Source organism: Xiphophorus maculatus, chromosome 15, assembly GCF_002775205.1.
Source record: "Xiphophorus maculatus strain JP 163 A chromosome 15, X_maculatus-5.0-male, whole genome shotgun sequence".
Classification (NCBI taxonomy): domain Eukaryota; kingdom Metazoa; phylum Chordata; class Actinopteri; order Cyprinodontiformes; family Poeciliidae; genus Xiphophorus; species Xiphophorus maculatus.
The window spans coordinates 1,020,527-1,032,907 of NC_036457.1; the positions used below are offsets into that span (position 1 = coordinate 1,020,527).

Sequence of the window (12,381 nt, forward strand, 5' to 3'; positions counted from 1 at the left end):
AGGTAACGACGCAGCATGACTCAATAATTGATAGGCTTTTAACCAAAAAACAAACTTTTTGCCAAAAAATTGCTGGGTGTTTTATTTTAACGGCTGTCTGTAGAAGCAGTTGAGAACCAAATGGAAGAACAAAAAAGTGCAAAATGTGAATTTTGTACATTTTTGTGCAAAAAAAAAGAAGTGCAAAATTCTTTTTGCACATTGGATGGTACTACTGCCGGAAACGACGACAATGACAGGAAGTAGCAGGATGATGTTTTTTAATGACTTATCATGTGAAGAAACTTATTCACCTGTGGTTTGAATTCTGGTTCTTACTTAACAGAAAAACTGCAATTTGAAAAATTGCGTTGTTTTTTGTTTTACATTTGCAGAATATCGACAAAGTTTTGCGCAAGTCTGTAATGGAAACGCAACTTCTGACCAACTTAAAAAGGAAAGCATAAATTAACAACAAAATGCTCCAAGTATTTTAAAAATCTCATATTGAAAGTTGGATTTTTATCCTAGCAGGATGGTGAGTGCATTTCCGCTAACAGCGGAGCTAATTGCTCGTTTAGCGCGTTTGCTTAACTTTGAAAATGTTTAGCTTCCCTTAAATAAATTTTCTGAATGAATTTTAAATATCTAATTTGCTTGTTTGCTTTATAAACTTTCAGTTGAATAAAATTAAAGTTAAAAGTTTTTGGTTAAACTCTGTGAAGAATTTTTCAAGTAGTTTATATTTATGCTCTTATTTTGAAGTAGGTGAAGACTGTTTATGCGGCAGTTCCATTTCCTCTCCTCACTTTCTTCACTTATGAAACGCATCAACTTATCCTGTACCCAGAATGCATTGGTGTAGAACTACAGGTTGTAGTTCAGCAGTACACAGCTTAAAATATAAGTGTGTATATAAATATAAAACACAAGAAATAAAACAGATATTAACACATATGGCAAGACCTTTACAGCAATAATAAACAGAGAAATTAATAAATATGGCAAAATCTTTCAAGCAAAATATAGCACTCAGAAGTGATATAAACATAAATTAAAATCAAACATCCATTTATATTTTAGTATTAAAGTATCAAGACATGTTTAATTAAACCTGCTGGGAGGTGAAGCAACCATCCAAGAAGAAATAAAACCAAAACCACTTCAGCAATTATACAGCATATAACCGGCTATTTGATGGTTCTGCTGTTTACATTCTGTCTGAAATTGTGTAAATTAAACTCCAGGCTGGACAAAAACGTCCACTTAAAACATAAACTCACAATTTAGAAGCAAATATAATCTAAAACAGACTTTGAAGTAGCTTACAGCAATAAGCAGAATTTTAACATAATAAAATATCCCAAAGCGGAGTCAATTTTATTATTCCCCTTGATCTTCAAACTAGCATGATTTACTGAGTCTGCAGCAGTTTTTCTTAATGCATCCAAACACTGGAGAGTCCATTACTACCCCAGTGGGCGAAATCACGAAACCACAGGGGGAGACTTGTCATTACAGAAACGATGTAAACGTTCTGGAAGATTAAAGCAACAATCTCTGTGTAACTGGGTGAACATCTGGATGCATTAGAGTCCATATAGCTGCTGGAGATCCTCACTAACATAACAGAGCCCGACGCTCAGATAAAGGGAATAAACCTGCTTCTATGTTTCCACTGATTCTGTAATAATATGATGGACAATTAAGCACTTTATTTCTGATGAAAAAAAAAGGAGATGCAACCTTCAGATTCATAAAAATACTTCAGAGGTCAATTGATAGCTCAGTCCAAAACATTCACATTTTTAAATTCTAAGAAAAATAAGCAAGAAATAATTTCAACTGAGCCTATTTGCTCAAAAACGGCTTCATATTAAGATAAAGTATCATTTAATAAATGTGCTCAAAAATATACATCTTTTAATACTGATATTCCTACAACATATATTCATACAGCATATAAATATATGAATATAAATACGCAGTTGAAATCAACTAATTTCGACCGCATTTTATTCTAATTTGGATTGGATCTGAATGTATGTTTGAAGTGTATTAGCTGAGCCTGTATAGGCTGTTTTGTGTCGGTTTTGAATTGTTGCCACATAATTAAATAAAATGTAAATACATTGGAGTAGTTTTAGACAAACAAACATTTCTTTTTAACCAGTTCTCACCTGTTCGTTCTCCTCTGTCGCCTCGATCACCTTTATCCCCTTTGAAGCCTCTATCTCCTCTGTCACCTGCAAACAATCACCAAATAAATCTGTAAATAACTTTAAAATGACAAGTGGAGAATAATTAAACAAAATAAAACACTTTATATTACGAAGACAAATCAACAAACACCAAATAATACAGAAGAGTCGACAATGTTTTAGCAACATAGAACCTGAAAAAGCCATAAAATTTGCTATACAGTGATAATTAAACCACATTAAACAGAGAAGACAGACATATTAGTTCAACCTTTAAAGATTCTTTTTCTACAATATTTTCTTTATTTCAAACCCTTTTCCTCTCCTTTAAGCTCTTTGGGATATTTTTAGCAGAACCCTTTTAAATAAGCAGCCCTGTAATTGAAGAAACAGGCGAGAAACGTAGAAATTAGAGGGCTACGAATGTGTTCAGTCTTCCTTTAGAGAGATTTACCAGAAAAAGAGAAACCAGAAGACAATTATATTGTAATATTGGGGCATAAATGTTGATCTATAGCTTAAAAAGTGTAAAACCACCAAATCAAAGGAGGAAAAATACCCTTAATTTTGGTTGTTGTAAATAAATGATGCATTTCCCACAAATGTCACTGCAATCAACAGCTTGGAGGCAACTCATTTCTCACTTGTTTTTATTTAAAAATAAAATCCTTTGCCAAAATGGCAACGGCTTGTTGCTAGCTCTCCGCAGTGAGGATCAAAACCACAAGGCTGTTCCTGCCATCAAACTGTACTGGGATTAGCAAAAACTGGGAATTTTTCCCAACTTTAAATTGATTTTCTTTGAAATCGTAGCGCTGCGGTGCAGGTGTCAGCGGAGGTGGCCCTCAGGCCCACCAGCCATGTTTTACAGCCTGTGTTTGGTCCTACTGGGCGGACACATCCTGCCTGTGACGCGCAGAGTTGTCAGGGCTGGATGCATTTCGACCACATCCTTAACAACTGAAACACACAGCAGGGAAAACACAAACACACCATAAGCTACTGCTGAGCCACAAAATACAGACAACCATCGGATTTAAGAGCCACCAAGTCGGCCTGGATTTCAGCAGCCCTGAAAGACGTTTGAAATTAACGTGTTGCTGTAGCTTTTAAAATAGCATTTGAAATCTTCAGACAACGTTGTTAACATGAGTGATTTATTTAATTTAATGGTCCTATTGTCTTAGGACCTGAAGAGGAGCGATCTAGAGCCAGAACAACTTCAGTTATCACAGCTAGAAACAAATTATCAAGCCTGAATCTTCATACACTTGAAATAAGACAAAACTAGCTAGTTACTTTTTAGTCAATAATTCCTTAATATTGATAAAAATGAACTTAGTCCATTGGCAGATTATTTCATTTAATACATTTTTCAAATGTTATAAATGAAATAATCTGCCAGTGGATTATAATTATTTACTAGAACTTGGTTGCTAGGTGACGGGCTGGGTCTGGCTGGCGTTGCTAGGTGATGGCACCAGTGGAACTAGAACTGGGTTGCTAGGTGACAGGCTGGGCTTGGCTGGCCTTACTAGCAACAACTTCCTGGTCACCTGATCATCCTCTACCTCTTCCAAACTGATTAGCTTTTACTTCTAAGTTAAGAAATTAATACGATCTTTATATTTTGTTGTAAAATTCAATAAAATAGTTTATTCATTCAAATGATTTAAACCCAAAGAGCTATTCTGAAGCGAGTCTTTCCATGTTTTCTTTAGTAATCCTGTGTTAATGACTGCAACATGTGGTTATGATTCAGACATTTCCTTTATTTTGACAGGTCACATTAAAGACAGGAGAGATATCTGCTGGTGAAATATGCTGCCTATGTGTGTGGTAGCTCACAAACACTTTGTGATTAAAGTCTCTCACTGTGAAATGTGTCAGCTGTTTGGGTAAAAACAGCCAAAGATTTCCCAAACAAAACTTTATTTAATTCCCTAAATATGATCCCCCGGCTGGGATGAATTTTGGCTTCCTGTATTACAACTTTACTTTATTTTTCTTTTTTTGTTGTTGTCCTGAATGTTTTTTGGCCCATTTAATCTTATAATTGTGATTGAAAAGACTTTTAAAAAATGTATCTAATAAATCTGAGACGTCTAGTTTCCTGCTTAATGCTCATTGGTTAGAAACATTAGATGTAAAACTTCCCTCTAATTTCCTTTATTGATACAAAAATGGTATCATTAGAGGAGAATATCTTTTTCCTTTTTTTCTGAGCACATCTTTAAAGAGGTTTGAACCAATGTTCACCAAATGTGTTTGGGAGAACATGAATTTCCAGATGTCTGTTTTGCTTCTGCAGCAGAAATACAAACGAAGGAATGCAAGTCGGCCAACGCTGCAGGATGCAGGCCAAAATGTAAAAGCTAAGCAGGAAATGCGCCAGAGGTTTTTAATTCTGGATTATAATTTGTGTCATCCATTAGAGTCATTTTTAATTTAGATTAAGACATTGCAGTTTTCCAAACCATCCTATGTCTGGTCATGGTAGCTGAATTTTTGGTGGGCATGGGCAGCGGTGCGCTAACGGAAGCCATCTTGGAATAAAAAGTTGCTGTGACTCAAATTTGCAATGTCAGGAATAACTGCAGAGATTAAATTAAAAACATATAAAACAGTTCGGGTAAAACAGAACCAGTCCAGTAAAGTCTTGTAGTTGACCAAGGTCTAATACCTGGACTGAGGTCAAACCAGGTAATGATAGGAGTCCACCCATACCCAGAAAAACATATCAATTATATCCAATAGAGGCAGCTTTAAATGCCCAAATTAAAAAAATAAAGTTGGAGTTGAGAGTTGTTTTTATTGTTGGATCATAACTAAACGAAGGGAACAAAAAGTTGTTGTTTTTTAAAGAGATCTTGGTGAACGGTGGGACTGAACATTGGACATTTCAAATTAAACCAGCCGTGATTTCCAACAGCTGTTGGCTGAGGACACAAACACTAAAAAACACAAACATTACGACTATGACTCCGACTTTTGGGAACTTTGTTTTTATTTGAACAGCTGAGCAGGCGATCCTGGATTTCGGGTAATCTCAGCAGATTTTGGGCTTTGCAGATTTTACGAAGCCAAAAAAGACAAAAACAAGACAGATAAGGTGCAGCAACAAGGCTTTTCTATGGTCAAGTTTTAGATCAGATTGAAAGTTGGGTAAATGTGCAGAAAAAACTATGGATTCCAGACACTGAATGTTTTGAAGCTAAAAATACAACCTGGATTTTGTACTATGCATAAAAAATATGATTCATCCTGGACTAATAAACATGGATAAGCTTATCACAAAAAAAATAACCAGCATTAGAAGAACCGGCTGCAAAAAGTTTATAAAACTTTCATCTTGAAGGAAGTATAATTCCCAACTTTATTTATATAAAAATTAACATTTCTTGAATTGCTGTTCACACCGTCTGTGTAATGTTTTTGGAGCGACTCTGTCTATGATGAATATAAACACCTAATAATGTCGGAAAATAAAATATTAATCTGAACAAAACAGGAAATTTAAGATTATTCATTGTTTATGTTTTTATTGGAATGAAAAGCTCCCAAAGAAGAGTTGTTTTAAATCCAGGAAAACTTTCACTGCAACATTTGAGTGATTATGAGACAGCTGAGCAGCATTCAGATTAGCAGGGGCAGCTGAAATAATTATAGTTTCCAAAACTGAGCAGAAAACAGTTGCACCTGCTGGGAACTGCAGAAGTGTCAACATTTTTTTAGTTCCTGCTAAATCTCTATAAAGTTTTATTTTACTTCGCAAAGCCATTTGAGAACTGTGTCCTGAATGTTTTTTGGAGGAAAGCCTGAAATGATTTGAAGGACAAACATGTTTCCAAATTTCAAGTGGGAGGTGTGAAACGTAGAGAAAGAAGATTTTTTTTGTGTGAGGTTGTTAAAATGAAATCTAAAGTAGCTCCTGTGGCTCCGTAGCTATGGAGAAAAATAAGCCATAAAGTAGTCATGCAAGTTTACAACATGTAATGTTACCCACATACAATCTTAAACGTATAAAAACACAGTAACAACTTTAATATAAACAAGTATAAAACTTAATTCTCACTTGCACTATAAAGTGGTTTTTACACTCAAAAAGTTTCCTTTAAGTACAAAATAAAGTTAAATGATTCCAAGGTTGGCCTGGCATGAATTAAAGATTGGAATTTCAACACAAATTGGTTTGCAAGGTTTTAAGATTTCCTTCACAGCCTTGGCCAGCCACAAACCGCATACGTGCTGAGTTTAATTGCTGGTGCAAAGCTGGTTCATCTGGGCTGCCAACGGATTCTTCTGGTATTTCTTTTCCTTGGTTAATGCTCAGTAAAATACAGTTACAACTCTCAGATCCGAAATTAAGTTCATGGGTTTTAAAAATGTCAATATATTCTGTAAATGCAGGTTTGGATTCAGTTTGAAGGCACTAATAGTTTGTTTGTTTGCTCTCTGGCTACGTTACACGAGCTCAACCCAATATCTCAATAAAAAAAGATGAGCAGATTTATTTATATCACTACTTCAATTCTAAAAGTGGAACTGATAATATAACACATAATGTACATCTTTTGTTAGATTTTAAATTTTATGGCTTGCAGCTAAAATTCAGTTTGAGAAAATTTTAATGCTACTCAGGACTAATTAAAAAGTAAAATATCAATAAAATGACCAGTGTACTTAATAGACGTCCAACAGAAAGCACTGTATTCAAGCACATTAATATAAAGTTGAGTGGAAGGAAAACATGTGGAAGTGTTTCGCAATAATCAATAAATCAATTAATTGGATTGTAATTTATAACGAGGTCAATAATTTCTGGTTGCATGCTTGTTTGTTTTCATCGTCTCTTTCATTCTACCAAACTGACTGGTTGACATATCATCTGACTCCTCCTCTTCTCGTTTCCATGGTAACGGGCTCAATACAGGGAATGACAAAGTGAATTTGCTCTTTGATCTCATTTTATTGTCCCACCGAGGAAAAATTCACAAAAACCTTATTTATTACGGTCATCTTTGTGACTGCAAAAACATGAACTGTGGAGATTAAGTAAAGACTGACGGGAGTAACATAAAAATATTGCAGTGTAAAATTTAATCTGGTAATATATGTAACATCGTATTAATAAAGCCATAATATGTTACCTAATAAAGTTTTACACCACAGAATTCGTTGCCAACTAAAATCAGAGGTTAGCATTTATGCTAAATAAATGTAATAGTCATTGAATAGTGAAAAAAATTCACTATTTTCACTGAGAATTTTTTTTTAAATTCAATGTTTCTTTGAATTTTACAATTCAACGAAACATTTTCAATGAAACATTTTCTGTGGTTTTACAAAGTGGATCCCTGGCCCGAAGCTAAAGCTCTGCAGGGGGCCACGGCATGAAAACATTTGGGAACCCCCGGCTTAAAGGATGCAACCTGCATGGGTTATAAATGCAGTAATTGCAGTAAAATGTGGGTAAAAGGTCAAATCTGAAGTGATTATATGCACTACATCAGTGTTTCCCAACCCTGGTCCTCAAGGCACACTGTCCTACATGGTTTAGAGGTTTCCCTGCTTTAATGTGCCTGATTCAACTGATTGCAGTTCAACAAACGCCTGTTCATCAGTCATCAATAGAAATCAGCTGGACTGAAGCAAGGAAATACCTAAAACAGGACCAGGGTTGGGAAACACTGCACTACATTGCCCAGCTAGAACAATAAGACTCACGCCTTCTCAATAGAGATTAGATTATTGTTGTACCTTTAGGCCCAACTGGTCCGCGTTCACCCTTCTCTCCCCGTGGGCCATCGGCCCCAGGAGATCCTTGCATGCCATGGGGGCCTTGCATTCCCTTCTCTCCTGAAAGTCCTGCAGCAAGAACAAACAAACAAACACAAAGCTGTAAAAACATATTATGATTTAAACATGATCTATTATGCTTCCTTGAACAAGTTACAACAGCTCTATACCAGGGGTGTCCAAACTTTTTGCAACATTGGCCATATTACCAAAGTTGAAAGCACTAAATACGTTAAGTCTGCAATTTAAGTGTAATTTTAATTATTTTTTGTTTTGATAAGTTTCCCAACTTTTAGGGTTATTTTATTTGTTAATTTAGTCTAGAAAATCTTTTAGTTGATTCTCAGCAATGAAAATGAGAACTTTCTTCAAAAAAACACTTCTACTAACCAAGTTTGATGCAATAATTGATGTTCCGTAGTCTAATTTTGAGTAAAAGGTCACTTGAGGTTAACAGCTCTACTTACCATGAAATTAAAAGTAAAAGAAAACCGCTGTTCAAGGAAAAATGCTCTGTGCCTAACCGTTTTTGTTGAGGTAGACAAAATTTGTCATTCGCATGTGAAAATGGCTGCAAACAAATGCACAATTATACAACTGCACATCTTTGAAAAGCATTAGTAGCGCCTCCTGCACAACCAACAAGAATGCAGCAAGTTGTTTCTGGATGGTAAGTCAACAACAAAACATTTCTCTCTTCCAGCAGCCATTGCATATACAGTGAGAAAACCAGCTGACCAACCATGCTGGAGTTCTGCTTGGGTTGCTAGATAACTGGGCTGGGCTTGGGTGGGGTTGCTAAGTAACAATGTCGTTACATTTGGAAGGTTTTTGAAACGGCAGAAGCCAAAAAACATTAGCTTTTTGCCAGAAAATGGCTGGCTGTTGTTTTTAGAAACAGCTGAGACCCAAATGGGAGTAGAATAATGTGCAAAATGTGAATCTTGCATAATAAGTCCCATTTAAAGGTGCAATCAGTTTCTTGGACAAAGCCAATTAAGTGGAAAACATGTAAAAAATGAAATCTAGCACTACAATTTGAAGAATGTTATATAAAACTAACAATGTGAAACACTGATTTCCAATTTCCTGAATCCTCTGTGGAAAATGACAGAAACTGAGGCCAACAGAACGTTTCCAAGCCCCTGCATCCCATTGTTTATATGGAAGATTCAATTTGAAAACAATGGTAAAGTTTTCTTTGACCTACGCCAAAACACCAATTTCTCACCCATTGTTCCTTTCAAAACTGTGGCACAAACTAAGAATCTTTTTTTAAGCAAATATCTCTAAGTTAGTTAATGACTTATTGATTGCAGCTCTGAAGTCAACATAATCATTTTCAAATGTCACTGTCCCCTGATTTGCTGCGACTGCACAGTTGAGACTGCTCTAAATGTGAGTGAAATAAAAAGAGTTAGAGCCAGAAAGGCACAATAAACCAATGATGGATGATGTCATGCAACTCAACGCGATTCAACAACCCGCTAGAAAATGCTATCAATCACAGTTTGGATCCGGAACAAAAGTGTTCTTAGCGCTCTGCAGGTCGGTCCAACTGGATCGCTTAGCAAGAGGAAAGAGGCTGGATGTGATGAAAGACTCGTTGGCTTCAAATGGAGGAACATAAGTGTGTCTGGTGTGATATATAAACAAATTGTCTTCATCCGACATCGTTGGGAGGGAAACAGCCTGCAGAGCTGAAAACGACAACTCTAAGGTCAACGCGCTTCCCTCCAACTTCCTGCACAAGGCTTATATCCTCACTGTACTTTGACAGGAAACTCCTTTCTTAACAAGAATGCATTTTAGGTCAACAAAGCAAAACATCAACGTTTTATTTCATATTGTAAGCATGCATGTTTTTGTTTACTGGTGGAGGAAAATGGCCGCCCATGTTAACCCTGACTCACCCTGTGCAAAGTTACAATGAGCAATATACTGGCTTCAATAGATATCCTTATTTTTTTCCAAGTTATTGGACTATAGTTGCACTGATCTGCACTAAATATTTGGGTTTGCACCCGGACTTGAATGCATTGGATCGAATTGTAATTGGACCATATTGGAAAGAAACACTTGCCAAATTTCATGCAAGTGAATTTCAGATGGACATATTTCCAAAGAAAACATTTGGAAATAATTTGGAAATACAAATATCAATTTCTCATTAAAATAAATCCTCAGTTTATCCAAACACTGTGATGAAAAGCTAAACATTCACTAACACCAGGCTTGTAAATTGGAATAAAAAATAAATGATTCATACATATTTGGCTTTTTCATGTGTCAACATCTCACAAACAAAATCCATGTTTTATTGGGATTTTATGAAATATATATAAGTAGGGTGACCATATTTTACTTTGGGAAAACCCGGACAACGTGTAGCGGGGGGTGGGGGGCTGGGGGGGTGCTGGCCGCACTTACGCGGCTCAGGGATTACGTGACACGCAGCGCCATGCGCAGTGCCCTACAATGCACTGTAAGCTATGTAATGTGTTTTGAGGCAGTTGACCAAAATCCCGGACAATTTTGAAATTCCCCCCGGACATCTTTTTAGGTCTGAAAAGTAGGACATGTCCGGGAAAAAGAGGATGTCTGGTCACCCTATATATAAGTTAATGTATAATGTGTGAATTTTGAAACTTTTTACAAATGTGCTTTTTTCAATCTGAAACCCCTAAATAATTAGTTTGAAGTCTCCTAATCAGAAAACAGTCAACTTGTAAGTGAGCATTTCTATGTCTGATGTAAAGCTAACGCTGCACAACCCTCTGAACACAGCACCGCTCACCGTGACACACGGTGGTGGCAGCATCATGCCTTTATGTGCTTCATCAGGGACTGAGAAACTGAACAATTGAGGACAACCAGTCAGAGGCAGCATGAGCCTACGCTTGATACCCATTACAGGCAATGACTCTGTTAGCAGCAGCGCTAATAGCAAAGCTAGTTTTTTGTTTAGCACTTTTGCATTTTTTCCTCTCTGAAAATGCTTAGCACACTCAGTTTCCCATAAATAAAATTTTACAGATAAAATGTAAAGGACTAGTTTACTTGGTTGTTTTGTTAACTTTCAGTTGAATAAAGTTTGACATTTGGGTTGAGGTTTATTTCAAACAGATAACATAAAGAACCAAAATAAAACATGGACAATAGAGAGAAAGATGTAAACATGAATACAATATCCAAGGACATTAACGAACATGTCAATTATAAAATTACATTTCAATTGGTTCTTAAAGGTTGCAGTCTTTTAAGGGCAGATATAATTTAGCATTAGCGCATTTAGCACTTTAGCATTAGTTTCTGCTAAATACGGTGTTGTTGCGGTACTTTATTGTTAGCATAGCTAATGATTATGATTAGTGCTTCAGGTTTAGCGAAGCTAGCTTTTTATCAACCTAATTTGACAGCAATTCCAAAAAGAATAGACAAATTAATAAATAAAATAGATTAATTTAGAATCAATTGATCAATTTCTAGTTATAGAAGCATAGCTCAAAGAACGTTAGCCAGCCTCAGTGGAAACATTTTGGTGAAAAAAGTCAGCCTTGTTTTTGTTCTTAGCTCCTTGTTTTATTTATTTTTCATAGCTATTTTTGATCGTAAATGCAACAGTACAGAGTCGATTTTACAGTAAACGATTATTGCAAACCACCAAAGATTGAGCCAAACTAAAAGCAGTAGGAGGTAAAAAATGCTTTTGACCTCAGGGAAACACAAACAATGTTTCTGATTAGAACAAACAGCTGTAAGCACGACTTATGCTTGTTGACAAAACACAAATAATTTAAATTGTGAAGCATTATGCAGTTTTAATGTTTGTATTCATCACTGGACTGATGTCTAATGCATCTGCCAGGTTTTTATTTTTGCGTCAGCAGCTATTGTGTTATGCTGTAATGTATTCATAAGTTTCTCCGCCACAAAATGAACAAAACACAGATATAAATAAAACACTTTGTTGTTTCATCCAGATAGTTTTTCAAAAACTGTAGAAGTTAAAGCAGTTAAAGTAGCCAAACATCTCTAATATAATGACTGAATTTTTAAACATGCCAAGACTTAATATGCAGCTGCTTTACATAAGGCTGTAGGCTTTATGTAATCAGATGATCTTGAAGGTATTTTGTTAAGATAAGCTAGGCCTGCAGCATCGTGTCTGGTTGGGATAAGCGACAAGCAACGCTGTGGTCAAAGTTTTCTTCAAAAGATGATTGGGGTTGCATGTCTGTCGTGTTTTACAAACTTTCCAGATCTGGTTTTATTCCAAAAATCCAGACCATCAAGAGGCTTTTACTCACATAAAACAGCAACAGATGTTAAGCAACGCTTTTGATTAATTGTGGATAACAAACTATTTCAAATCGTGAGTTTGTACCGATTTCAATTTCTT

The 12,381-nt window shown here is 35.9% G+C and overlaps 1 protein-coding gene across 2 annotated transcripts in view; it reads right to left on the bottom strand.

Moving 5' to 3' along the window:
- Window positions 1-12,381, bottom strand: part of scara5 (scavenger receptor class A member 5) — a 79,098-nt gene that overhangs the window by 11,423 nt on the left and 55,294 nt on the right. For both annotated transcript variants that reach the window (XM_023348290.1, XM_005803426.2), the window contains exons 9-10: window positions 7,941-8,048; window positions 2,160-2,225 (exon numbers count right to left, since the gene is read on the bottom strand). In XM_023348290.1, coding sequence (XP_023204058.1) covers window positions 2,160-2,225; window positions 7,941-8,048 — 174 coding nt within the window. The remainder of the gene's footprint in view (window positions 1-2,159; window positions 2,226-7,940; window positions 8,049-12,381) is intronic.